The sequence below is a fragment of the Linderina pennispora genome (assembly GCF_002104995.1).
Source record: "Linderina pennispora strain ATCC 12442 chromosome Unknown DL89scaffold_2, whole genome shotgun sequence".
NCBI lineage: Eukaryota > Fungi > Kickxellomycota > Kickxellomycetes > Kickxellales > Kickxellaceae > Linderina > Linderina pennispora.
This window is the reverse complement of record NW_024468250.1, coordinates 978,687-1,003,105: the sequence shown is the minus strand read 5'-3', so window position 1 is coordinate 1,003,105 and position 24,419 is coordinate 978,687. Positions and strand designations below refer to the sequence as shown.

The 24,419-nt window shown below is 54.5% G+C and overlaps 13 protein-coding genes across 13 annotated transcripts; 4 read left to right on the top strand and 9 right to left on the bottom strand.

Moving 5' to 3' along the window:
• Nucleotides 1–925: 925 nt before the first annotated feature.
• Nucleotides 926–2,528, top strand: DL89DRAFT_265227 (cytochrome P450). The gene is given in 5 exon segments (XM_040886567.1): nucleotides 926–1,072; nucleotides 1,095–1,457; nucleotides 1,507–1,666; nucleotides 1,699–2,169; nucleotides 2,189–2,528. 5 exon segments carry the CDS (start codon nucleotides 975–977, stop codon nucleotides 2,507–2,509), a joined length of 1,413 nt encoding a protein of 470 aa, XP_040746411.1. The 5' UTR covers nucleotides 926–974; the 3' UTR covers nucleotides 2,510–2,528.
• Nucleotides 2,529–2,555: 27 nt separating this feature from the next.
• Nucleotides 2,556–3,229, bottom strand: DL89DRAFT_87682 (uncharacterized protein). Its single transcript, XM_040892195.1, has one exon. It carries the CDS (start codon nucleotides 3,192–3,194, stop codon nucleotides 2,694–2,696), a length of 501 nt encoding a protein of 166 aa, XP_040746410.1. The 5' UTR covers nucleotides 3,195–3,229; the 3' UTR covers nucleotides 2,556–2,693.
• Nucleotides 3,230–4,755: 1,526 nt separating this feature from the next.
• DL89DRAFT_87613 (uncharacterized protein) lies at nucleotides 4,756–5,478 on the top strand. The gene has a single exon (XM_040892193.1). It carries the CDS (start codon nucleotides 4,836–4,838, stop codon nucleotides 5,298–5,300), a length of 465 nt encoding a protein of 154 aa, XP_040746409.1. The 5' UTR covers nucleotides 4,756–4,835; the 3' UTR covers nucleotides 5,301–5,478.
• A 104-nt stretch (nucleotides 5,479–5,582) lies between these two features.
• DL89DRAFT_274062 (uncharacterized protein) lies at nucleotides 5,583–6,825 on the bottom strand (the record flags this gene model as incomplete). The annotated part of the gene is made up of 5 exons (XM_040889138.1): nucleotides 5,583–6,201; nucleotides 6,279–6,322; nucleotides 6,345–6,497; nucleotides 6,527–6,572; nucleotides 6,638–6,825. 5 exons carry the CDS (start codon nucleotides 6,823–6,825, stop codon nucleotides 5,583–5,585), a joined length of 1,050 nt encoding a protein of 349 aa, XP_040746408.1.
• A 1,054-nt stretch (nucleotides 6,826–7,879) lies between these two features.
• Nucleotides 7,880–9,010, bottom strand: DL89DRAFT_87563 (aryl alcohol dehydrogenase). The gene is made up of 2 exons (XM_040892192.1): nucleotides 8,944–9,010; nucleotides 7,880–8,872 (listed from the first exon to the last, which is right to left on the bottom strand). Exon 2 carries the CDS (start codon nucleotides 8,870–8,872, stop codon nucleotides 8,009–8,011), a length of 864 nt encoding a protein of 287 aa, XP_040746407.1. The 5' UTR covers nucleotides 8,944–9,010; the 3' UTR covers nucleotides 7,880–8,008.
• Nucleotides 9,011–11,661: 2,651 nt separating this feature from the next.
• On the bottom strand, nucleotides 11,662–12,373 carry DL89DRAFT_309059 (uncharacterized protein; the record flags this gene model as incomplete). Its single annotated transcript, XM_040890939.1, has 2 exons — nucleotides 11,662–12,149; nucleotides 12,241–12,373. 2 exons carry the CDS (start codon nucleotides 12,371–12,373, stop codon nucleotides 11,662–11,664), a joined length of 621 nt encoding a protein of 206 aa, XP_040746406.1.
• A 1,570-nt stretch (nucleotides 12,374–13,943) lies between these two features.
• Nucleotides 13,944–15,370, bottom strand: DL89DRAFT_265223 (aldo/keto reductase). The gene has a single exon (XM_040886566.1). It carries the CDS (start codon nucleotides 15,329–15,331, stop codon nucleotides 14,285–14,287), a length of 1,047 nt encoding a protein of 348 aa, XP_040746405.1. The 5' UTR covers nucleotides 15,332–15,370; the 3' UTR covers nucleotides 13,944–14,284.
• Nucleotides 15,371–16,257: 887 nt separating this feature from the next.
• DL89DRAFT_87533 (uncharacterized protein) lies at nucleotides 16,258–16,942 on the top strand. Its single transcript, XM_040892191.1, has one exon. It carries the CDS (start codon nucleotides 16,384–16,386, stop codon nucleotides 16,789–16,791), a length of 408 nt encoding a protein of 135 aa, XP_040746404.1. The 5' UTR covers nucleotides 16,258–16,383; the 3' UTR covers nucleotides 16,792–16,942.
• Nucleotides 16,943–17,094: 152 nt separating this feature from the next.
• Nucleotides 17,095–18,661, bottom strand: DL89DRAFT_255208 (cytochrome P450; the record flags this gene model as incomplete). The annotated part of the gene is made up of 2 exons (XM_040885324.1): nucleotides 17,095–18,054; nucleotides 18,089–18,661. The coding sequence occupies 2 exons, from the start codon at nucleotides 18,659–18,661 to the stop codon at nucleotides 17,095–17,097; spliced, it is 1,533 nt and encodes a 510-aa protein (XP_040746403.1).
• Nucleotides 18,662–19,251: 590 nt separating this feature from the next.
• On the bottom strand, nucleotides 19,252–20,052 carry DL89DRAFT_290833 (uncharacterized protein; the record flags this gene model as incomplete). Its single annotated transcript, XM_040890138.1, has 2 exons — nucleotides 19,252–19,748; nucleotides 19,917–20,052. 2 exons carry the CDS (start codon nucleotides 20,050–20,052, stop codon nucleotides 19,252–19,254), a joined length of 633 nt encoding a protein of 210 aa, XP_040746402.1.
• A 65-nt stretch (nucleotides 20,053–20,117) lies between these two features.
• On the top strand, nucleotides 20,118–20,951 carry DL89DRAFT_320749 (uncharacterized protein; the record flags this gene model as incomplete). Its single annotated transcript, XM_040891231.1, has 6 exons — nucleotides 20,118–20,184; nucleotides 20,213–20,280; nucleotides 20,315–20,353; nucleotides 20,382–20,603; nucleotides 20,635–20,756; nucleotides 20,786–20,951. The coding sequence occupies 6 exons, from the start codon at nucleotides 20,118–20,120 to the stop codon at nucleotides 20,949–20,951; spliced, it is 684 nt and encodes a 227-aa protein (XP_040746401.1).
• Nucleotides 20,952–20,979: 28 nt separating this feature from the next.
• On the bottom strand, nucleotides 20,980–22,165 carry DL89DRAFT_290831 (uncharacterized protein; the record flags this gene model as incomplete). Its single annotated transcript, XM_040890137.1, has 6 exons — nucleotides 20,980–21,051; nucleotides 21,087–21,254; nucleotides 21,280–21,351; nucleotides 21,427–21,864; nucleotides 21,973–22,053; nucleotides 22,085–22,165. 6 exons carry the CDS (start codon nucleotides 22,163–22,165, stop codon nucleotides 20,980–20,982), a joined length of 912 nt encoding a protein of 303 aa, XP_040746400.1.
• A 1,308-nt stretch (nucleotides 22,166–23,473) lies between these two features.
• Nucleotides 23,474–24,377, bottom strand: DL89DRAFT_265220 (uncharacterized protein). Its single transcript, XM_040886565.1, has 4 exons — nucleotides 24,148–24,377; nucleotides 23,964–24,127; nucleotides 23,802–23,929; nucleotides 23,474–23,730 (listed from the first exon to the last, which is right to left on the bottom strand). The coding sequence occupies exons 1-4, from the start codon at nucleotides 24,342–24,344 to the stop codon at nucleotides 23,545–23,547; spliced, it is 675 nt and encodes a 224-aa protein (XP_040746399.1). The 5' UTR covers nucleotides 24,345–24,377; the 3' UTR covers nucleotides 23,474–23,544.
• Between the last annotated feature and the right edge of the window lie 42 nt (nucleotides 24,378–24,419).

Here is a 24,419-nt window from a genome sequence, read left to right as displayed (position 1 = left end):
TGGCTTCTAGGGTGCGCCGGGTGTTTGCTACGATGCACATGTCCTCTCTCCTCCCCTTGCTGCTGGCAACAGCACATCATCGCTGGATCTAATCTAATTTCACAGCCCTGTTGTTCATCGCTCTGGCTTGCTGGGACGGGCAGGCGGAGAATGCAGCGTCTTGCATCTCCTCTGCAGCGCGATGCCATTCGCAATTAGACTGGCATTTGGCAATCGATTCTGGCAGGCCAGAGAAATAGTGTGGGGGAGGATTGTCCACTCAGCGCTAATTGAACTACCAAGCATGGTCCCAAACAAAATATCCAGAGCAGCAGGGCGAAGGCCTCCGCGAAACTGTGTGGTGGATGGGGGGACATGGGGGAGAGTTATGAGGGGTTTATGAACTCGAATTGCGCGGTCCTGGATTCACATTCAGTGCGGCGTCTTCTCGGAAACCTCATGTCCTCTCGTTCCGACCAGCACGGAGCTGACGGGATTTCTGTCCCTGGACTGCCTTCATTTTCGTTTTCAGAGCTTGTCACACCTTGGAAGGTGGCAATCTTGGCGGGTCCGCGGATATAGAAGCCGCTTTATTTCTTTTGGACGGTCCCCCACTCTGTATGTCTGAGCTGCGCGGGCGAGTCATGATTGGCGCGTTCGAGCGAGTCTGCCGTTTTCATCCCTTACTGGTTAGGACCACTGCGTGTCCTGGATGCTCGTGAAACGAACCCTCCTCCACAGCCTCTTTTTCCATGCTTGTACATCCGAGCGGTGCCTCCAGGGGTCCGAAACAGTCCTGTCCGACTGTCAAATGGATGTGTGTAGGCTCCATAGAGGCCGTCTGCGTGCAATGCAAGTGGTATTTAAGAGACCAGAAAGGAGACTGGTAGACAGTCCGGAATTGGACAGTGTTTATTTTTTTATCTCTCATAATTCGCCATTTCCTCTCCTGTATTATTTTTGAATCTCTGATGTACTCTGTAGATATTCCAGCGATGGACAGGGTGCTCGAGAGCATCGCACCCTACCTCACCAGACAGGCGGCTATGGCAGCAGTGTGCGCCTACCCACTGTACCAGCTCATCTACGCCCTGTTTCTTTCTCCGGTGCGCAAGATTCCCAGGCGACTTCATGGCGCGGTTCAACAAGATGGTGTTCTGGAAGAACAAGTTTGCTGGCAACGAGTCCGAGTACATTCTTCGCAACTACCGGCAGTATGGCAACATATTCCTGGTTGGTCCGCGCAAGATTGCCCTGTGCGATCCAAGCGACTGCCGCGCGGTGCTGTCCACACACGCATTCCGCAAGGACAAGGACTACGAGCACGTCACATTTATTGAGCCGAACCTGGTGACATCAGTCGACCCGGAGGCCAACAAGCAGCGGCGGCGGCAGGTGGGCCCAACATTCAACCCGGCCAGTCTGCGCAAGATGCAGCCCAAGATCCTGGAATGCGGCATTTTGCCCGTCATCGAGCAGTGGAATAGCGCCATCGACAGCGCGCCCGGCGGTCGTGCCACAGGTCAGCTACTACAATACGTATATGCTGATGACCTTTGACGTGATCTCGGTGCTGGCATTTGGCAGGTACTTTGATGCGCTGCGCTCGGGCAACCGGCAGCTGATCAACTGGATTGAAAAGTCAATGGCACTGCTGGTCAGCGAGATGATTTTCCCCGGTTACAAAGTACCAACCTCTGCGCTACTTTCACTCGCAAGATCCGCCGCAGTGTCGACGAGCTGATTGCCTTTGGCAAGTCGGTCATTGACGAGCGCAAGCAGAAGGTCAGGGAGGGCATTGAGCCGCCCGCGGACATCCTGCAGTCGTTCATTGATGCCGAGGACCCCGAGTCCAAAATCAAGATGACGCCATCGGAGGTGGTCTCGGAGAGCATCGTGACAATCATTGCCGGAACCGACACCACCAGCAGCTCGCTGTGCTGGACTACGCATCTGATGCTTCTGCATCCGGTCTGGTACAAGCGCGTCAAGGAGGAGGTGCGTGCAGCATTCGACCGGGACCATATCATCACATACGAGGAAGCCAAGGCGCAGCTGCCGCTGATGGAGGCCTGCGTGTACGAGTCGATGCGCATCCGCCCAGTGGCCGGCAATGTGGCCCGGGTAGTGCCGCAAGGCGGCGCAACCTTCCAGGGCCATTTCATCCCCGAGGGCTACTCAGCTGACCGTGTGCCTGGGCGGCTCGCAGATGAATGCGGATGTGTGGGAGAACCCGCACGTGTTCAATCCGGACCGCTTCCTTGCCAATCCCGAAATGAAGCAGCAGCTGCTGACGTTCAGCGCCGGCGTGCGCGTGTGCCCTGGCAAGCACCTGGCGTATGTTGAGATTTTCGTGACCCTGGCGAACCTGATCAGCCGGTTCAATTTTGAGCTGCCTGAGGACTCGCTGTTCGGCCCCGAGGTTCTGGGCGAGGACGGTGAGCCGGTCATTATGCCGCGCAAGCACACGCTGCTGTCGCATCCGCGTTTCCCTGAGCGCGATTGCAATATTGTTATCACCAAGCGCTGAATGAGGGGATATTTAATGATCATTAGAATAAACTTCTGTGCTTTTTCTTTTTCGCTACCTGGAGCTGTCGACGCGGTCCTGCTTGGAGCAGTATCTTAGATACACATCAGTGTAGAGCAGCCTCAGAACCTCGTCCTTGGCAGTGTCGAGCGCGCCCAGCGTCATCTCGCGCTTGTGGAGCTTGTCAAGGATATCGTCGGCAATGTGGCCGGGTCACGTTGATGGCCAAGTGTGACTCTGGGTGGATATACGTCGACACCAGCGACACATACACATAGGCGATTGTGCTTGGGAAGAACGAGTCCTTGGAGAACTGGAGGCCGGGAAACACAGCGCTGACAGTCTCCAGAATGCCGACGGTGACGTGGGTGTAGAGGCGCAGCGGGCGGTTTCGCTCGCGGTCACCAACCAGTCTGTCGTAAATATCATTGACGTTGGTCGGCGACCGCGACCGCACAAAACTGGCGCGCTGCTCAAGCGCATGCACAGTGCAGTACTTTAGAATCTGGTATTCGTCAAGGAACGCAGGTGAGCTCTGAGCAGAAGCAGGCGGCAGCGTACCGACGGAACCGCTCGTATTCGATGTCGCTCTCAAGCATGGCAAAAAACTCGCATTGCCGTGGCGACAATGCCTCGTCGCCGGAAGCTGCCTGCGACTTGTACTGCTGCGCGTTAAGCCAGGCATCGCCACCCGGCGACGTGGCCAGGCGGCGGGCGCGGATCACCGGCCAGGAAATCGACATAAAGTGCAGGACGCATGCCGACAACCAGACGAAGAACTGCGAAGGAAATCGGCTTCCTGAGCGGCCACCAGCTTGACGTTCCAGACTATCATCAGCACCAGGCAGAGCGTGGTTAATGCAGCGCAGATGGCCAGGTCGGTCCTTGATTCCGTACACGTCCTCGACTGACCACAGCATGATCAGCAACACAGGCACGACGATGACCAGGAAGGTGCCGTAGATGGCGATGATGGGGAAAATGCCCCAGACAAACCCACATTCAGTGTTTGTCGGGATAAGCGAGAACTTGGGCGACAGTATGTTGATCAGCAGGGTCATGATGAACATGCACATGAGCAGGACAGGCCGCGTACTGCTTCATCCGGCTGTCGCTGGTGAGTTTCCGCACCCGCTGACACCGCACCAGGCTCGTGTGCAGACGGATACGCTCCGAATAGTCGCCTTTCCTGAGCACCGGCGCCAGATGCATGCTGTCCGCTGGGAACGGACCGGGACCAGCGGCAAATTCGCTCAGTCTGGCGCTGCTCTGGTTGCCAGCCGAGGAATCCGCAGGAGTGATTTGAGAGCACGCATGCGTCATGCCCACGCCGCCGAGCGCCGCCAGCTGGCTCTTCACCTGGTGCATCTTGGCCATGATGATGAGCTGCGTGGCGCGCGTAGCCAGCGCAATCATCAGAAGAGTCAGGCCAATGGTCAGCAGCCAGAGCTGCACAAAGCACGGGAACTGGGGCAGCGCCGTGCACAGCAGACCGTAGATGCCCAACAAAAGGCATCCGGCGGTCTGTGCTAGCAAGCAGCGGGATGGGCCGGTGGACCAGCTCGCGGACACGCTGCCGTGCGTCTTGCAAAGAGCCACGTCGACCATGCCACATAGACAATGTAGAGTGCCAGGATACACATGATCACAGCCATGCGGACATAGGTGGCATGGTCGCTGAGGGAGTCCAGCGGAGCCTTGTTGTCATTGGTGCCAATAACGCTATCAGACATATTGAGAATTAGAGTGCAAATTTAAAGACTACAGGATGGGGGAGGTGGAGGAAAGCAGAGTGGCCTCCCTCGCCTTTCATTTACCTGCCGAATGTGTCACGGATAGTTTCTCTCGTGGTGGGCGGGTGGCTTTTAGCTGCAAAGAGGCTACCCCCGGCTGTATCTGCAATGTCTCCCGGGTACCAGCACGCATTTTGCGACATCTGGTGGCTTTCAGGAACATATACCCGGGAGGGTGACCCGCGTCTTTACATGTAAAGACTGCGAGATCTGCGACAAATGTGATAGGTGGGGAGCGCGGGATGCCGAATAGAGAAATTTTTACAACTATAGAATTTTCCGTTGGGTCTCTGTGGCGATGCTCAGTGGTACACAGGGCAAGCGTGTTTTGACCGAGGTGTAAAAAGTTTTTCTCCTGCTCATCTCTCCCGATCCCCGCTGCTGGGCGCAGGAAAAGGGGAGAGGGAGGCACAAACAAACCGAAAGATACGGGTCTGTCCATTTTGCGATCCCCGGACTCACTGATAAACCTTGCCTCTGCTTTTGGTCTCTACGCGTAGCTTTTCATTCATACTAAACCCTACTTTTTCACCATGTCGGCGATCGATAACGCTGGATTCTGTATCTTCCTGTGTCTGGTAGCTGGGTGCGCGCTGGCGGTGCAGGCGACGGTGAATGGCGCCGGAGGCATGAAGGTGCCGGGCCAGATCGTGCCCTGGGTGACATTCTTTGGCGGCATGGTGGTTTGCTTTATTATCTGGATCGGCGAAAGCAAGGGGGCCAAGAATCTGGACTACAAGCAGCAGCTCGGCGACTCTCCGTGGTATGCATGGATAGGCGGGTTGTGCGGCGCTTTCTACGTGTTTGTGATCACCTACATGATCCCGAGGCGCGGTGTCGGCATCTGCATTGCCCTGTCGGTGGTTGCGCAGATGGTCATGGGCATGCTGGTTGACCACTTCCACTTCATGGGTAATGCTGAGCGGGAATACACGGTGTATCGTGGAATCTCGACTATTGGGTTTGCCGCGGGCGTTGTATTGATTATGTTCTACTAACTATTACAAAGAAAATGCAAAAGTACCATGAAGACAGACAACGGCAGTATCAGTATCTCTACAGCCAGCATCCTGAATGTTGCACTCTCCACAGCTGCGCGCTGTGTTTGCTGGCTGATTATCTCCCACGGCTGTCAAGGGTGGATGGCGTACAGAAGTAACAGGTGCGCAGAAACAAACTCTGCTAGACGGCAAAGGAGGATCCGTGGGGCGCAGGGCAGCTAGTATGCAGCAGAGCTAATGTAAATTCAAGTAATATTAGGCAATTTTCTCGATCTAAACTCAAAGCTCCTTGGCCGCATCAGCAACTGCCCGCGAGATAACCAGGCGCTGGATCTGCGACGTGCCCTCATAGATCATGAAGATCTTGGCATCCCGGTACAGCTTCTCGACCGGGTACTCGGTGTTGAAGCCGTTGCCGCCGAAGATCTGGACCGCATCCTGGGCGCACTTGTTTGCGGTCTCGGACGCCAGGGCCTTGGCAATGGACGCATAGTAGCTGTTGCGCTGGTTCTGGTCGCGCAGCCACGCGGCCTTCCACACCATCATGCGCGAGGCTTCAGTGTTGATAGCCATGTCGGCCAGCATAAAGGCAACAGCCTGGTGGGCAATGATGGGCTTGCCCATGGTCTTGCGCTCGAGCGCGTACTTGCTAGCCTCGTCCATGGCGCGCTGGGCAACACCCACTGCCGCCGAGGCCACCAACGGCCGCGTAATGTCGAAGGCGCCCATGGCGATCTTGAAGCCCTGGCCGGGCGTGCCCAGCACGTTCTCGTCGGGGATCTCGACGTCCTCGAAGGTAATGCCGCGGGTGTCGGATGCGCGCTGCCCCATGTTCCACTCCTTGCGGCCGACGGTGATTCCGGGTGTGTTGGCGTCGACGAATAAAGCCCGTGAAGGCCTTGCCGGCGTTGGCCGCCGGGTCGGTCTTGGCCAGCAAAAAGTACCAGTTGGCCTTGCCGCCAGTTAGTGATCCACATCTTCTGGCCATTGACGATCCACTTGTCGCCCTTCTTGACCGCCTGTGGTCTTGGCGCCGGCCACATCCGATCCGGCTCCCGGCTCCGTCACGCAGTACCCGGCCATCAGCGGCTCCTCAGTCATCCGCCCCAGGTACTTTTTCTTCTGCGCGTCGTTGCCGGCCAGAATCACCGGTGCCTCGGCAAGTCCGTTGGCCTCGATGGCCGTCTGGATGCCCTGAGCAGCCGTACGAGAGCTGCTCGGACACCTAGCGCTGCGTCAAACACTCCCAGGCCCAGGCCGCCGTACTCGCTGGGGATGATGCGTGTTCACCAGGCCCAGCTCCCATGCCTGCTTGATGACGTCGACCTGGGTACTCGCCGGTCTTGTCGTGGTGCGGGGCTGCCGGGATGATGACGTCGCGCGCAAAGTTGCGGGCGAGGTCCTGGATCGCCACCTGGTCCTCGCTGAGCTGCAGAGTGAACTGGCGAGCCGGGGCTGATGTGGTGAAGGCGCGGGTGGCAGACGCCGTGCGCAGAGTCTTGAAGAGCGATGAGCGAAGCATTCTATTAAAAGTCGAGGGGAAGAGTGTCGAGGAAGAGACAAAGTGGAAGCCTGAGGTTCCTGCCGGGGCGGTCCTTGCGTTTTTAAGGTGGGAGAGGTGCTATTCTCCCCGGAGAAAGACAATGCACCTGCCATGTGCACATGGACGCCTTGCATGTGAAACTCTGGGTGGCACTGCCCCTTACACGTGACAAAGCGGCAAATCGGCGCCTTTCGGAGCTTCGCCTTCAGGTGACCGCTTTGGAGAGCAGCCCTTGTTTATTTCTTTGGAATCACCAGGTGGAGCGTGTCGCCGCTACGCTTTGCAGACAGCTTCGACAGGACCGCACCTGCTGGCAGCAGAGTGCGGTAGACCACCTCCGACGTCTCGCTTGCAGCCACTCCGCCGTGCGTATTAGTGCGTGACCGCCCCGCATACACGCACAGGAATCCGTCCTTGACTTCTACTTTTGGCCTCGCCTCCTTGAACAGCTCGTTGGTTACCCAGATCTCGTCCTGCTCATGCGACTGCTTGCTGCGCGTTGTGACTGCTGCCGGCTCATCGAAAAAGCCGCGGCTGAATATGTCGCCGTGCTGCCCTATGGTGCGCCGGTGCTCAGGCCACGACAGGAACCAGCCCGAGTCGGGCAGCGTGCGGCCCGCCGCTGAGCTTGCGGAAATTGTGTGGAAATGCGAATGCGCGCCAAATACGTTGTTGTCTAAATTCGACAGCCGCCGCATGGGGGTTTGTACAGGTATGTAAAAGGTGCAAAAACTGCAGAGGGAATGGACAGGTAGGAAAGGAGGCTGGAGCCCTATCCCTCTCGATGGAGGCCAACAAAGGGTCAGAGCTATAGTGCGCATGAGACTACATGCAATGACTAGGCTGACATGCAAACCTGGCCACGCTCGCTCACTGGCCTGACCGTCAGTGATTCTTGGTCCCATGGCCGCACCCGTGCATGGGTAGTAAAGCAGTGGGTGCCTTAGAGGGTTCTGTTTTATTGTAAACCATGCTTTGCTCACAACCACAAATGCCTATTTGTATGTGTGCGACATATCGAACTTTGAGTATCTGTCGCCAGAAATGGGGATCGAGTTGATGATGTCGCGGATCTGCTTGTTCTCAGCATCAGAGATATGGACCTGCCCCGATGCAACGTTCTCATCCAAGTACTTGATACGCTTGGTTCCAGGAATCACAATCAGGTTCCGGTCCTGAGCCAGCACCCACGCCAGCGCCAGCTGCCCAGGCTTGCACCCTTCTTGGCACTCATTTCCTCGAACGCCTCAACCAGTTTGATGTTGGCATGGAAGTTTTCCGGCTGGAATCGGGGGTTGCCACGCCTGAAATCGTTCTCAGGAAGGTCGTCGAAGGAGCGGATTTGGCCGGTCATGAACCCACGGCCAAGCGGCGAATATGCAACCACAGTGACACCCAGCTCGCGGCAGGCTTCAAGCAGCCCGTTCTGCTCAATGTCCAGCGACCAGCAGTTGTACTCGACCTGCACCGCCGCAATCGGATGCACCTTGTAGGCACGGCGAAGGGTCTCGGCCGAGCACTCGGATAGTCCCAAGTACCGCACCTTGCCGGCCTTGACGAGCTCTGCCATGGCCCCGACCGTCTCCTCGATTGGGACGGATGTGTCGACACGATGCTGGTAGTACAGGTCGATTCTGTCGACACCCAGCCGATCAAGGCTGTTCTGGAACGACTTGCGCACGTACTCGGAGTCGCCCTTGACGCCCACCAGAAGATCCGCAAACCCGCCCTGGAACCCAGGCTCTGGATCCCTCCAGGCGTTGCCAAACTTGGTGCAAAGGAACACGTCATCACGACGGTCCTTCAGCACATTTGACAGCAGTTTTTCGTTTCCGCCTAGGCCGTACACGTCAGCCGTGTCGAGGAAACTGCAGCCGACATCCAAGGCGTGGTTGATCGTCTGCAGGGACTCTTGGTCATCGACTTCACCGTAAATTGGCGAGAAGCCCATGCAGCCGAGGCCGATGCGCGGCACCTTGACCTTGTCGCCTGGAACGCCAAACTCGATAGTAGGAATGTTTGCCATCTATAGCTGACAGATACGATATTAGCATTGGCATAAATTACCTTCAAACGATGTATGCTATTACTACTAACCTTTATTTAGAGTATTTCTTTTGAACTTGAGACCAAAAACGAAGAGGTAAGCTGAAGAACAGAGGGGCAGGGCCAGCAATACGGAGGGTATTTATATTAGCAACCACGTTGGTATGCCGATGCTGTAGGAGTAGGGGAACTAGTTGCTGCCAAGGGATGGCAGGGGTAAGCAGCATGGCTTTGTCAGAAATTGCTAGGCCGGGGCGCACTTGCAACCACCGAGGATTGCACCCTACATGGGTCCCTTTCTGTGCCAAAACTCCACAATCTGTCCCTAGCTGCTGCAGTTACTCGGATCTTGCCTCCAGTGACATGGTGCTGTGCAAGGTTATAACTAGCCTCAGATCTTGTAAGATAGTGTACCTATCAGCAGCCGAGCATGAGGAGGGGGACACAAACTGCATGCAGTATACGACTGGCCTGGCAGCCTCACACCCTCCCTAAAAAAGACTGGCACCTGGTCTGGTCACTGGGCCATGCCAAGCGAACTCCTTCGCTTCAACCTCCCTTCGACCCAGCTCAGCGTGCGCTTGAGTCTCGACGGCCTCCTCCACACACGTATCTGAATTGCATTGCGGTAGTAATCCGCCCGTATGTTTTCGAAATCCACGTCCCTTGGAATCCGGAACTCCCTCACATATGTTCTCCATAATTCGTGGATGTTGTCCCTGCCTGTGCTGAAATCGTGCCAGGTGCGGCGTGCTACAACCAGCGCATATATTGTCAGAATGCGGGTCTCCCTGTACAGAATCACCTTGCGGCTGACAGTGTTTGGAATGAACACGTCGATGGTGTAGTGGTCGTCGGACGAGTACAGGTATGTGTAGAAAAAATCGGGCGTTTCAATCTTGTGGAAGGGATCCCAAGTTGCTCGAGCGGTGGATCGCGTGGCAGTGCCCGCTGTCAGGCTCCTCTGCGCGCCCGTTAAAGATGTGCCAGGTCATGGTGTGCGGCGGCGCCTGGCGGACAGTGACCCCAGTGAAGCGCACGTCCCCTGACGACTTTGATTTTCGGTGTCGGTACATTGCACTACTATCAGATGAATAATTCAGAAAAATATATAACAAGAGCTTAGCACGTAATAAATGGTGTAAATAAAAGCTGCGTAAGAGAGAAGAAGGAGAGGCGGTCGCTGCATGTATTATGAATTCCCTTTGTGCCCGCAGCCCTCTCGGCCCGTTCGAAATTTACCTGTGCACACTATATATATCCTTCTTGCTTGATGTACGTGTGACCATTCCGGCTGACATCCCAGGCGGAGATCACACATTGCAAAAATCGAAAAAAAAAAACTAGCACTCGGTAAAAGTAGCGCTGCAGATACATTGTGACATGCTCTCACTGGCCAGACTTATTTACATTGCGTGGCACACAAAAGACAATCACAGAGCAGATAGCTAGTGGCCTACAATATTGCGATGCACCATCTTGGCGGTCAGCAGTACCAACGCAAACATGCCCTCGTCCATGTCATAATAGGATAGTCAGCACGCCTTCCATCTTCCAGTGGAGCAGCGGGCGATGGAACTCAGCCAACATATTCTTGTTATAGTCCTTGAGTACAAGCATGTCATCACCCTCCTCGGAGATGTACCAGTTGTACCAGCACCCGGCGCTGTTGCAGAACATCCAGCGTTTGCCAAACGGCAGCCGCTCAGCCTTGAATGTAGTACCGTACCTAGCCAGTGTGGCGTGCCGTCCAGTCAGCTCCTCGTACTTGCCACACATCATCACATGCCCGTTGTCCTTGAAACGAAACATGAGCGTCATTTTGCTCTTGGCCGTTTCGGTTGTAAAGTCTGGCGAGAGTAGATCCGCATCCATACTGTTCTCGAGTTGGCCGGAAAATATAAGCGAATAGGTGCTATCAAAATTGCTATGGCTGACATATGTGAACTTGTACGGCATGTGGTGAGACGAAACCAGCGAGGAAGCCACTGACACTATAGGCATTATTTTGATAGGTGGAATGTAGAAGCAAAAGTAGGTGGAAATAATCCAAGGGAGAAGATCCCTGGAGTGTCAAATGCACAACGCGGATGACACGAAAGAGACCAATCTAGCCATATATATGAACACCCAGGGGGCTAGCCACTCTCAGCAGCGTACGTGAATTGCAAAAAATAGCGGCTGCCCACACCATTAACCAACGCATCCTTTTCTTCCGTATTGGCACTTGTCCCGATCCAAACATGTCCACGCAACCTTGCAAATCCCTGGGCTTTTACCGCACTTGAATGGTGAGGGTCCTGTGTTTTGCGTTCTGGCCATTAGCCATGCGCGACTCCTCTCTTCAACGCTTCTTGTTATCGTTGTGTATCGCTAATAAAGGCCAGAATGGAAAGGGCAATATTGTGCAGGGTGGGTTGCAATTAGTGGATCTCAAAGCTGCCAGTGTGCTGATCGCTGCGATATTTCCCGACAGTGCATGCCAGCGTGCGAGCCAGGGGTAGAGATTTTTAGGAGCCGTATCCCTCATAGACTGGCAGCAAAGCGATGGGCAGAGATAGCATGCATGGTTGCTGCATGTACTAGTCCTCAGCTCCTCTGGCCTCCTTATACAGGATACAAGGGGCTGGTAGGAATTAGATCTCCGGATTTCCCACCACGCACATCATAGCCAGCAGGAAACTCGGTTGGCGGTGTTCTATTTATTTTTATGGCGAATTCAAATCCAAGACATTTGAAATTATTATAAGTATTTGACAAGCAGGTAATCTATATTATAGGTTTCTGAGTTGGTTGAGGCGCAGGCTGAAGATGCTGTGAATTTTGAGCGTAGAAATCCATTACCATCTGGAGACCAGGCTGGCCAATGCATTTCAACAAAGGCCCAGTCAGCTGGTTGAACCGCTCAATGACCTGGCTCTGCGTGTTTGCATTGATGAGAGTACTGCTAGACCCAGTATGTAGAATCTGTTCAATGTAGTAGACTAGAGCATCTTTTAAGTATCCCTTGCTGACACGTGTAGTTAGCCTATTGATGGCTAGGCTGATGCTGTGTGTAGCCGAGGCAGCAGCCATTTCTTTCCTGATAGCATCTGGGGATTTGAAAGGCAGAGAGGGGCTTGCATCACCTGCGCTTCCAGCATTAAATAGTGCATAGTCTGCTGCGGACCCTTCCTTGCTACCATCTTTGACAAGGTCGTTAATAATACCGCTCAACTGGCGTCTATGTAGATTGATGGGCTGGGCAGAAGGGGAGACTGCAAAGGTGGCAGTGTCAAAATGATGGCTGAGACGATTTTCATGGCTGTTGAAACGGCAATCTTAGAGTTGAGTGGCGATGGACGTTACCTGCTGACCCAGGCCCTCCATCCAACGGTTTATACTTGTCAGACGCAACTGCCTCCCACCTGTGCTTACTAAAGGCTATTTCCATTTTAAGCATGGAAAATTGCACAATGTGCAGATCAAGCAAAGAGGACATGTTGTCCATGAGAAATCAGCGAGGTTTTCGGCCATCGACTATCTTTAACCCAAGCAGGTTTATTTGGATCCTCCTTGGTGCAGCGGACAATCTCATTGTCAAGCACTTGGTGCATGAAAAGCAAATGGTGTGCTCTCTTGAAACAGGGAGGTTCTGCGCAGCACCCGGCTCAGGAGCTTGCCCAAAGGCGGCTCTGGGCAAAATATAGACCATTTCAGTAATGAGAAAATCGACGGTGATGGAAAGTAAGCACAGAGTATTTCAAAGTGAACGTGCTACACATATGTGGGTATTTCATAGAGGCATAAACAGGTGCTGCCATGGTATCGATAATAGAAGGCTGCCTTCTTCCGATAAACACTTGCAACGCTTGCCAAAAGGTGTCTCCAATTAGCTTACTTAAGCAGCGTAGTATTTTGGGCCGAATAATGTATTGCAGTGAACTAGCAGAGACTACTGGCAGAAGAGGTCAACTTGAAGGCTCTGGGCTTGGTATCGGACTGGCTTCCACATGATCAATCAGTGTCCATCTTACTTGAGGAACACGGATGGCTATATCTTCCAGGTCCTCATCTGCCAGCTCGGTAGGCCGTATTGGGTGAGTGGAAGTACCAGCCGGTCGTGCAGCAACGCATGGGATGAGACCGATAGTGCAAACAATAGCGGCGACAGGTAATTCCATAGCTGGGAGTGGAAGGTGAAATGTGGTGGGACAAGGGCTTTTCCAGCACACAACTGGGAGCAGGCCATTTTATAGATATTACTTAGGCTATCTGCTGCGCCAAGTCCACAAGGCATGCCGCTGCCCTCCTATTGCAAACGATGAAATACTTCAGATCCAATGACGAAGAACACTATGTGTTTATAAACATTCTAGAAGGGATTGCCCAAGGGCAGTCCAGAGGTGGTTCTCCACCGCATATGCCTTGGGAACATAATATTTCATCGCTGTACAGCTAATTGTATTGCATACCACCTGCGGCCAGCTGTTTCAGAAACACAAATCAAATTGAGTTTCGCTCTCGGTACATAATCTTCAGGCAATCCGCCGCAGCCAGCAGTTGCCATTCTTAGGATAGCCTGTACCAGCCTCCTACAGCTTTGGGGCTGTGGTAGGGACTCTTCCCTAAAAAACATGAGCTGGGCACAAACAAATAAACAAGTTGGGTGTACAAATTTATTGCATGTGGTAATGTAGTTTCGATATTGTTTGAGATGGTATGGATCTCTATGTGCAGATGGAAACAATCGGCATGGCTACTGGCATAGCCAGCTCATTAGCTATTCATGCTAGCAACGTACAGGTGTAGTACCTAAAATGAAGGTACTGAATTTAGCACTGGGTTGGCTTCGATTTGATCCATCAATGGTAGTATGCGCTTCGGGATGCGCACAGCTATGTCATCGACCTGTGCGCCTATGTCTACAGGTGGTATTGGGTGCTTGTGTACATCAATCGGCTGAGAAAAAGCAACCGAGGCGAGTTCTATGACACAAAAGAAAATGGTAGTCATATATTTCATTGTGGACGGAAAATGGAGATAAAAATAAATGCTGATAGCACCAACACCCTGCTAGTAGTGCTACATTTTATATGCTGCCAAGAGCACCAAGAGTGCTGGGTAGAATTCCAATGTCAGGCTGCTTATTTTTAGATGCAAAAGTGGGCTAGCCTACAAAGGATGTCAGAAAAGGGCAGAATGCTGGCTCATCAACTTTCAAGAAAAGATAATCCCAAAGCGGAGTCCATCCAGCTTTCCAACTGCACAGGCCATGCATGTACTTTTTGTCGGCAGGCAGCCATTATATCGTCGAAGAATCATACAGGTTGTGCTACACAAAAAGCTGTACTCTGACTATTGCCTGTAATTACTAAACGGCCGAAGAGCTGGAATGGCATTTGGAAACACCTCAGTTGTCAAGCTTTTTCATATGGACCTCTGGATATCTGTCGCCAGAAATGGGGATCGAGTTGATGATGTCGCGGATCTGCTTGTTCTCAGCATCGGAGATGTGGACCTGCCCCGATGCAACGTTCTCATCCAAGTACTTGATACGCTTGGTTCCAGGAATCACAATCAGATTCGGGTCCTGAGCCAGCACCCACGCCAGCGCCAGCTGCCCAGGCTTGCACCCCTTCTTGGCACTCATTTCCTCGAACGCCTCAACCAGTTTGATGTTGTGGTGGAAACTTTCTGGCTGGAACCGTGGGTGAGAGCGGCGGGAGTCAGTGTCAGGTAGATCCTCAAACTTTCGAATTTGGCCGGTTAGGAACCCACGGCCAAGCGGCGAATATGCAACCACAGTGACACCCAGCTCGCGGCAGGCTTCAAGCAGCCCATTCTGTTCAATGTCCAGCGACCAGCAGTTGTACTCGACCTGCACCGCCGCAATCGGATGCACCTTGTAGGCACGGCGAAGGGTCTCGGCCGAGCACTCGGACAGTCCCAAGTACCGCACCTTGCCGGCCTTGACGAGCTCTGCCATGGCCCCGACCGTCTCCTCGATTGGGACATTTTTATCGACGCGATGCTGGTAGTACAGGTCGATCTTGTCGACATTGAGCCTACGCAGACTATCAGAGGCGGCCTGGAGCACGTATTCTGGCGTGCCATCAACACCCTTCAAGAACTTGTGGAAAGTATCTGTGTTTCCTGGCGGCGGCTCAGTGAAAGCGCTGCCGAACTTGGTACAAAGGAACACGTCATCACGACGATCTCTTAGCAGCTGCGCGATTAGACGCTCGTTATGTCCACAGCCATACACATCGGCGGAATCGATAAAGTTGCTGCCGACGTCCAGGGCGTGATTCAGTGTCTTTAGCGATTCGCCGTCGTCTGAGGCACCATAGGTGGAGCTCAGGCCCATACAGCCAAAGCCAATGCGTGGCACCTTGACCTTGTCGCCTGGAACTCCAAGCTCGATCGTGGGTATTTCAGTAGGCGGTGCAGAAGACATGGCGGGCTCAAATGCTAGCGAGGATAGTAAAAGAGTTGGAATGGGTTCAGAAGATAATTGGCAATGGCCAAGAGGCAAGTAGTTCTGCCGTATTTATACGATGACTTTCAAATATTGGGAGCGCTTTGCCGCAGTGCTTACAAATAGCATTTGTGGACTATTTCATGAATATCCGCAACCTGCTCAAAAGGACAGATTAACGGTGTAAACGTTATTCCGACAACCAAGTGCGCAAGAGCTGCCTGAGCGTTTTCATGGGTCCAGGAAAGTGGACACGCCGAAGACGCGTACTGTTTTTCGGGACTACCGAAGCACCGACCGGCTAAATCTGATTTGATTTGCGTATTGTTCACGTATTGCACACAATGCACATAACGCTTACTCATTCGGCTCACATGCAGCTACAAAGACAATGGCATTGGGTGGCCTCGAGCATTGGCGACTGAAGCAACCGTAAGGAGCCGTGTGGTGGAAAACAATAATGCCGAACATACTGGACGGCGCACAACCACAGCCGGCCATGACGTAGATGCATGGAGTATGAAGCTGCGGATCGGCAGTTTCTCGTGTACCGAAGAGTATTCACCAAGCTCAATACCAACCCAAGCTAGAATTGTGTAATTGCACTTGCACCCGAGACTCGTCTTCAGACACTTGCACAGACAATACACAATGTTTGCATCCGGTGTTTTCAAACATCACACTTCCGAAAGGCCACAATACGCCGGAGGACCAAGGAACGGCCAAAAATAAACATGGTCATTCGCTGCCGCGCTCTGCCTATTTGGCTAAGAAGGAAGCCGCGAAATTTGCTCGCAGCAGGGAGGCAGAAAAGCCGCCACAGTGCCTGTGGCAATAGCAAAGATGAGCGAAATGTCCCGCGACTTTAAATAGCCTTGTGCGCGTAGCTTCGAGAAGCCAGAGAGCTAAGGGATCTTCACCTTTTTTTTTCTCCAAGAACGTACCCTCACTTTTGCACACGCATTCCTTTCCACTCTGCTCTTTCCACTTGCTACCCTCCAAACACTACATTACCTTAAATACATAGCATAATGCGTCTGATACTCACACTCCCGCTGGCTATTCTGGCTAGTGCTGTTTATGGCGAGGACCTCATCAAGGATGCGCCAAAGATCACCAATACAAAGTCGTACGTGTCGGCAGCGTCTGTCTCATGGGCGAGCATCTTCTACCAAGTCAACATGAATATCAATGACGCAAAGTACTTGGGCAAGCCGGGCGACTACGAAAAGGCTGTTAGGCTGTATGGCACCACTGCCCTACCGGCGGCCTTTGTGCCGACGTGGCCGGCTGGGTACCTGAGCCGTGCCCAGGCGCTGGCTGGTTCTCAGACGCCGACACTGACGCCAACACCGACATCGACACATAAGCCTACAAGCACTCCCTCGCCGACCAGCACACTCCGAAAGCTCCGAGAAAGAGCCCAGCTCGACCACTGAGCCAAACGGCGCAGTCGATTTGCAGCCAGGATTGGCTGTTCCCTTGGCGGTGGCAGCAGCAATCGCAGCGGTGATGGGCTCGCCGGGCATTTTCTAATTTTGCTACGCCTGGCCTACCCCATTCAGGTGGCTTAGCCCCTTGCTCACCCGTATTTAAATAAGCTCTCATCCAGGCATATACCGTGTCTATTTTTGGGTCAATTTCCGCACATGTCGAGCCAGAGCAGAGCAGAAAAGCAGGCCAGAGGTGTGCGTTAAATATTGGAATGTAAGAAAGAAATACGCATGTACAAGGCATAATGATTACTTGCGCCGGCTGATAACGACATTACAGTCGCGGTCTGGGAACATCGGAGCAGAGGTTACTGCGTTATTGCGCGGCATGATGATAGGAAGCCCATGCTGGTCGCGGATATCAGGCTTGAACAGCGAGTCCTCAGGCAGCCTCAGGTCAAAGCGGTTCAGCACATTGGCCAGGGTCGTCATGATTTCAACCATTGCCAGGTTTCTTCCGGGGCACACTCGCACACCAGCGCTGAAGGTCAGCACCTGGTGCTTGTTATAGTCGCAGTCAACAAACCGACCGGGGTAGAAGACGTGCGGGCGCTTCCAAGTATCAGGGTTCATGTTGGCGCCGGCCAGACATACCGAGCACGAGTATCCCTCGGGGATGAAGTACCCCTGGATCACGACGCCGCCGCGCGGGATGATTCTAGGCAAGTTCCCTGATACCGGACGCAGGCGCAGAGTCTCATACACACATGCCTCCAAATACGGCAGCCTCGCTTTGGCCTCGTCGAACGTGATTACATGGTCTGGCGTGAACTGGCTACGCACCTCCTCGACAGCGCGCCGGTGGTACTTTGGGTGTAGCAGAAGCAAGTGTATACCCCAAGACAGTGTATTGCTTGTTGTGTCCGTACCAGCCATCAGCGTAATGATGTTTTCTGAGGTGACTTGTCCGGAAGTCATACGAACCTTGGACTCTGGATCCTCGGCGTCAATCAGGCTCTGCAGAATATCTGCTGGCTTCTCATCGCTGTGGGCCTCATCGATCTGCTCCAGCTCCTGTTTGCGCTGCTTGATTGCTGCATTGCCAAAGGTAATGAAATCGCTTGCGTCTTGGTACAGCGGCCGCAAGATGCGGTTGAAAGGCGAATGCTTGAGGAAAGGGAGGATGGCCTCCATGAACATCAGCGTAAAGGCGCGGTTAACCCAGCGCACAATGCGCCGGTCGTCAGAGGTCAGCACCGGCCGGTGCATCTTGCCAAAGCCCAGCGTGCCAATGACATCGAACGTCATCATCGAGAAGTCGTAAAAGTAGCTGACCCTTTGCCTCGCCATTCTCTGCCGCATCCGCCAGGGCTCCCCACTTGTCAACCAACGTTACAACGCCGGCAGCCAGAATCTTGGGCTCCATCCTGCGCAGACTCGCCATTCCCAGCGCTGGGCCGATTTGCCGCCGCCGCTGCTTGTTGAGCTCTGGGTCGACGGTTAGGAACATGTTGGGCTCCAAAAACTCAATGTTGCCGTACTGCCTGTCCTTCCTGAACGCGTGCGTGCTCAGCACAAGTCGGCAATCGCTCGGGTCGCATATGGCCACTTTGTATGGCTCCAGCATAAACACGCTGCCGTACTTTTCCTGGTTCGCAATGATGTACTCGGGCTCGTCGCCCTTAATGTCACTAATGAGCGTCCGAATTTTGCTAATGCGCGCCCAGAAAGAACCGGGCACGTTGCGCAGCGGCGAAAAGTACAAGGCGTAGATTATCTCGTACGAAAGATAGGCGACCAGGCCGGCAGTCAGGTTCTTGGGTGTGGCCCACCAGAACAGTGAGCTGGTCGGCACGGAGGCCAAGAGAGAGGGCATATTAGAGTAGAAAAATAGCAGTATTATGAGGCGTAACGGACAGCGAGAAGGTGGAAAGAAGAGAGCAGAGCGATGGAAATATTGGGCAAGAGAGCAATAGCGCAGGCCCTGGGTGTTCCTTTTTAGCTGCGTTCTCTAGCCACACCCGGACTCTTATTTGTTGCACAGTGCTAGGTCAAGAACTGGCCAAGATTACCAAGCCAGAAGTCGGGTGCGGGAAAATACAATGGCAGCAGAGTGATGCTCCGCCAAGTACCGCGAAGACATGGAGCCAAGACATCAGCAAATCCCCACAGTAATGGTCATGTGATTTATATAGAAAAATGCTGGTATGAGCAAGAAAGCACGGGAAAGTGTAGCTTGTGGAGGCGGCTGATGGAGGAAGGAAGAACGCTGGGGGACCAACAGGGCCACCCAGGAATAGAGACAGATGTAGAGACTTGCAGCCATGGTGGGAGGAGAGAAGGGAGATGGCTTGCACGGGAAAACGGAGGAGATGGGGGGTTTTTGCAGACGAAGATGCAGAGCAGCTCACGAAAGAGCCTGTTCTGCAGCAGGGCGTAGGCAGGTGCTATGGTGGGCCATGCTGCTTATGCCTCGCACGTAGTGGCCCTGGCGACGCCCGGGGTGGCTTGGCAGGTAGCGCCCGAGGGGCATGTGACACGGATCACCTTGCCCCACACGCACTCCAGGTACTGGTTCTTGGCGCTATCCTCGAGGCACGCCGACGAGCCGTGGTACTCGAGCGGGCAGCCAGCGCCCTCGGTCATCATGAGCGGCTGGAACTGGTTGTCGACGACAGCAACGCGCATCTGCTCAGTAGGACCCGAGCGGCCAGCGCGGTCGTTGCTGCGGTTGCGGTCCTGACGACGGCGACCGCGGCGGTCGTTACGGCGCTGGTTGTTGGCTGGGCCGTCGTGCTGGGACTGCTCATTGGATGGCTCCTGCTGCTGCTGCTGCTGTTGCTGCTCGCCGTCGCTGGCGGCCTCAGGAGCGGAGCCATCGCCAGAGTCATCGACCTGCTGGACCTCGGTCGTCTCGGGCTGGGCAGCAGGGGCTACTGTCGGCGTTGTCAGCACCAGACTGGCTGGCAGGAGACGCAGACGAGGTAGCAGCCAAGACAGAAGAGGTGGCAACAGTGACAGTGGTGACTGGAGTGACAGCGGCGGCGGCGGCAGGCAGCAGCAGCAACAGGCGCGATCACGATGGTGGCCGGCACAATGTTGGTGATCGGGGCAACATCAGCAGGGCTGACAGGAAGAAACAGGGGCAGCAGTGGCGGTGGCAGCGGAGGCAGAGGTGGAAGCAGCAGCAGTGACAGCGGTGGCAGCGGTGACAGCGGTGCCGGTTGTGGCAGCAGTAGCCTGCTGGATACCCATGTTAACCGACATCGAGAGATCGGAGATCCCCCGCAATGTTAGAATCAGGCAGGAGAGTGATCGCACGCACAGACACAATGCTGACCATCGTCGAAGCGACCGAGATCGATGACCCGGCAATTCGACACCAGAAGTGGCCGCAATGTTCTCGGCAATCTGAGTTCCGGCTTAGCAGTCATCATCGAGGCCGAGCTTGAAGCAGGAGCAACAGCCGAAGTAGTGGCCGGAGCAGCAACTGAGGTCGATGCGGGGGCGGCAATCGAGGTCGATGCAGGGGGCAGCAGCCAAGGTAGAATCCGGGGCAGCAGCCGAAGTCGACATCGGAGCGGCAACAGAGGTAGAAGCCGGAGCAGCAACCAGAGGTCGACGCTGGAGCAGCAACAGAGGTCGATGCTGGAACAGCAACAGAGGTCGATGCTGGAACAGCAGCCGAAGTCGATTCGGCAACAACTGAAGTCGACGCCGGAGCAGCAACCGAGGTTGACGCCGGAGCAGCCGAGCTCGACTCAGCAACAACCGAGGTCGACGCTGGAGCAACCGAGCTCGACTCAGCAACAACCGAAGTCACGGCAGGAGCAGCCGAGCTCGACTCAGGCAACAACCGAGGTCGACGCCGGAGCAGCAACTGAGGTCGACTCGGCAACAACTGAAGCCACGGCAGGAGCAGCCGAGCTCGACTCGGCAACAACTGAAGTCACGGCAGGAGCCGCAGTGCTGTCTGCAACAGAGGCAGACGACGACACAGGAGCAGCCGAGCTGGATCCACCGCAGCCGAGCTGGAATCGGCTGACGCCAAAGTAGCCGGCGACACAGAGCTCTCAACTGAGTCAGTATCAGCACGCACGGCAGCACCCGAGGTGGAAGCAGCCGAGACTGACGAAGAGGCGGCGGACACCGACGAGGCAACCTGAGGCAGAGGACGAGTCAGCGGAAACAGGATCAGCACGAGCAGCCGGACCTCGAGATAGTGGCAGCCGAGATAGAGGATGACTCAGCCAAGACAGAGGATGACTCAGCCGAAACCCGACGAGGCAACAGTGGCCGACTGACGAGTCAGCAGAGACAGTATCAGCGCGGGCGGCGGTGCCTGAGGTAGCCGCTGCTGCTCCCGACGAAGAGTCAGCCTCCACAGACGAGGCAGCAGTGGCCGATGACGAGGCAGCAGTGGCCGATGACGAGTCGGCAGATACAGAGTCAGCACGGGCCATACGATCCTGATGAGGACGCGGCAGGGACAACCGAGGTCGAAGCAACGGTCTCGGACGCCGACTCAGCAGCAGCAGTGGCAGATGACTCTGCCGAAGCGGACTCCTGCACGGAGCAGCCGAGACGGAGGTGCCTGCCAGAGAAGCTGAAGAGGACTCAGCAGCAGCCGTTGGACGAGACAGCTGTAGCCGAAGCCGATAGATCGGAGGCATTAGACGACGACGCAATCGTGTCAATACGGTTGGCTGCATGCGGGGTTCCAGTGGCAGACTCGGCCAGGATCGGGCTGGGCGAGACCTGAAGGCTCTGGACAGGCGCCGACGATACGGGGACCGCTGTGTCGGACGCAGCAGTCTGCGATGTAGCAGCAGCAGTGGCCGATGTCTCGGGGGCAGCAGTCGACGATGCGACAGTGGCAGAGGTGGCGGGCACAGCGGGTTCAGCAGCGGGCTGGAGCTGGCCAATCCTGGCCTGAATCACGCTCTCCGCTGGCTGGTGGTTGGCGGTAATGCCGTTGGCAATGATGCGCGAAGCCAGGTCGACAGAGTTCTTAGCATTCTCGGCCATCTCAGACAGAGCAATCATGGCGGGATCAGTCACCGACGCCGCTGACATAGTCTCGGGAACCACGGCAGCAGGAGTATTGGCAGCAGGGTGTGGTTGGGTAGGCAGGGTGCCTCAGTGGAAGCAGGTGCCTCAGTTGCGGCCTCAGAAGCAGGAATCGACGCGCGCCCGGGCAGAGACGCTGGGCGTGGAAAAGCGCGGCAGGATGTTGAACAGGGGCAGGACCGCTAGACTGCCGCACAGCTGCGGGCATGCCGGCAATCCGCACATTGACATTGACGTCACCATGTTCGGGCGACTCGTTGGCAGCGGCGACAATAGCCACTGCGAAAACACTGAGAACGGCCTTAAGCATCATTGTGTATGTAGTAGGCGAATGAGGTAGAGGGAGGGGAATGTGACTTTTCGTTGTCTGCTAGAGAATGGATGAGAATAACAAGAAAAATCCAAATAAAAGTCGCGAGAAAAGGTACTGAATGTTCGTCAAAGGTGAAGAGGAAGTCAGTTGGCGGCGACTATGACAGGGTTATATGAGGGGTTGGGCGGTTGAAGGCTAGGCTGAGGGGGTTGCGGGGAAGGCGAGGCAATAAGGACGTGTTGTTGAAATCTAACAGTGCTCTATTGGTGATGGTTCTTTCTTCAGTCAAGACCAGGCCCGCGTGGACTACTTTATAGCATAAACTCGCATGGGCATGAACCAACCCCGAGCCCTCGTTGCATTATCGGCAAAAAAGAATTTTCATTAACCATTGCCAGCCTCCCCGCCCCCTCCGCACCCCTCACCTGGTGCAGACATGCCATCGTGCCGTCCAGCGCTCATCTCAAGTCATGGTATCGGGGGAAAACAAGCGGAATTCAAGGAAACACACACCCGCATGTCTTTTCGACATGCACATTGGAGGAGGAGAAACACATAAAAGCGGGCCTGTACTCCAGGAAAAAGGCTGTAGATTTTGCAAAGATTTAATATTGTAGATAATGTAATAGGCAATATCGTCCCCCACCACCTGCCCAGCTCTCCACACCAGTTGCTCCAGTGTAAAAATTAAATATCCTTTCGAGGTACCACTGGGGCAGATTATACCTTCGCATAGATACTCTCCAGAAACTAGCTAGGTGCTCCTATCCTGCGAACTTTTGTTATGCCGCGGGTTGCATAGACGGTCTTGGTTTCATGCTGACTCCAATAGATTACTTACGTGTCCACTGCATACCAAATGCACACCTCCACCAGCGGCGCACGCCATATATGCGCTGGCCCGCGCCAATGGCGAGATACACACCCACGATGCAGCCCTCGAGTTGCAACCTGGGGATTACACTGGGGCAAGTGCAAATTAAGGATTTGCTAACTCTAGTATTCCCTAGCGTGCTGTCCCACATTAACCACAACACAGGGAGCAGTGGCGAAGCGGCCATTTCTACATATGCTGAACAAACCTGACATAGACCCGATGCCATTGCCTCTATTATGAATCCCCCACATCCCCAGAATCCCCAGCATCCCCAGAATCCCCAGCTGGTATATGCGTATGCTTTCCGGTCATTAATATCTAAGAGGCTGCACCCCCCGCGAATCGGCTGTATTGGCCGGATATATTCAGAAAGTTGTTTCTCCCCGCCGCCGCATCTTTGCATTCGCAATGGGGTGAATAATGAAAGATGGAAGAACACTCCCCTTATATTAATCACCAGCAAGTTGTACCGCCTACGAATTGACACTAATTTTATTGCTCACTGACGCCAGTTGGATGGGTGCAGGACACTAAACCATGAGCCGTCGCTGCTGCCTTTGGTGTCGGTGGAGAACCTGCGGTTCCGCGCCTTGTTCTGGAACTCGCGCACCTCCTTTGCAAACTCCTCAGTAAGCAAGACCTCGACTCGACCGATTGGCTCGCCGCCCACCGTCCCGTTCTGCTTCTGATACATATCAACAACGATATAGTTGAAAGTCCCACGATTTTGTCACAGGAGATTCAGCCAAAGTCTACCTTGACCACTCCCAGGTAGGGTGTGACATGGTGGGCATCTTCGACATAGTACTTCATCGTCATACGCTTGCGGCCCTGCGGGTCAACAAACTCACGATGAGCGAATCGAGCGCTGGCGCTGGCGCTGGCTATGTGTGGGCTCGCCGAATCCGGATATGGTACTGCCGAGCAACCCAGTGATCTCTGGGTTGGCACGGACCAAGTCAAGGCTCTCGTTATAGACACGCGTGACGCCATGTTCGGCAAACATATTGTCGTACAGAACGTATACAATGTATCCAAACATGCCTACTACGCTGCCAACAATCAGGAGGTTGCCCATTGTGCTGGCGATCTCGCGGTCCACGGACTGCTTGATGCGTATGTACGATGCTGAGTGAATTTTTGGTGTAGCTGCTGCTGCTGTCCCAGCTGTACATGTCGAGCCAAAAGGATCGGTGCTCCTGCTGTGGCTAGGTTCGCTCTGCTGGCAAAATTCCGTAATGCCAGTGGTTGACCCAGCGGAATGCGTCGGCAGGCACTTAGAATGGGTGTGCGCTGCATTTGCTTTAGTAATGAACAAAGTTTGAATTCAAATGGAGAGCAAAAAGATATCTGGAGCAGAAAACGTCAGCCCAC

What these genes read in the sequence shown, in the direction of transcription:
- DL89DRAFT_265227 (XM_040886567.1), top strand. Translation starts at nt 975, where the DNA reads ATGGACAGGGTGCTCGAGAGCATCGCACCCTACCTCACCAGACAGGCG. An exon ending in ATTTTGCCCGTCATCGAGCA is followed by an intron (nt 1,458 to 1,506) that starts GTGGAATAGCGC and finishes GCCACAGGTCAG; the next exon opens with CTACTACAATACGTATATGC. An exon ending in TGATTTTCCCCGGTTACAAA is followed by an intron (nt 1,667 to 1,698) that starts GTACCAACCTCT and finishes TTCACTCGCAAG; the next exon opens with ATCCGCCGCAGTGTCGACGA.
- DL89DRAFT_87682 (XM_040892195.1), bottom strand. Translation starts at nt 3,194, where the DNA reads ATGCCTGGCTTAACGCGCAGCAGTACAAGTCGCAGGCAGCTTCCGGCG.
- DL89DRAFT_87613 (XM_040892193.1), top strand. Translation starts at nt 4,836, where the DNA reads ATGTCGGCGATCGATAACGCTGGATTCTGTATCTTCCTGTGTCTGGTA.
- DL89DRAFT_87563 (XM_040892192.1), bottom strand. Translation starts at nt 8,872, where the DNA reads ATGGCAAACATTCCTACTATCGAGTTTGGCGTTCCAGGCGACAAGGTC.
- DL89DRAFT_265223 (XM_040886566.1), bottom strand. Translation starts at nt 15,331, where the DNA reads ATGTCTTCTGCACCGCCTACTGAAATACCCACGATCGAGCTTGGAGTT.
- DL89DRAFT_87533 (XM_040892191.1), top strand. Translation starts at nt 16,384, where the DNA reads ATGCGTCTGATACTCACACTCCCGCTGGCTATTCTGGCTAGTGCTGTT.
- DL89DRAFT_265220 (XM_040886565.1), bottom strand. Translation starts at nt 24,344, where the DNA reads ATGCAGCGCACACCCATTCTAAGTGCCTGCCGACGCATTCCGCTGGGT. An exon ending in GATCACTGGGTTGCTCGGCA is followed by an intron (nt 23,930 to 23,963) that starts GTACCATATCCG and finishes GCCCACACATAG; the next exon opens with CCAGCGCCAGCGCCAGCGCT. An exon ending in CCTACCTGGGAGTGGTCAAG is followed by an intron (nt 23,731 to 23,801) that starts GTAGACTTTGGC and finishes GATATGTATCAG; the next exon opens with AAGCAGAACGGGACGGTGGG.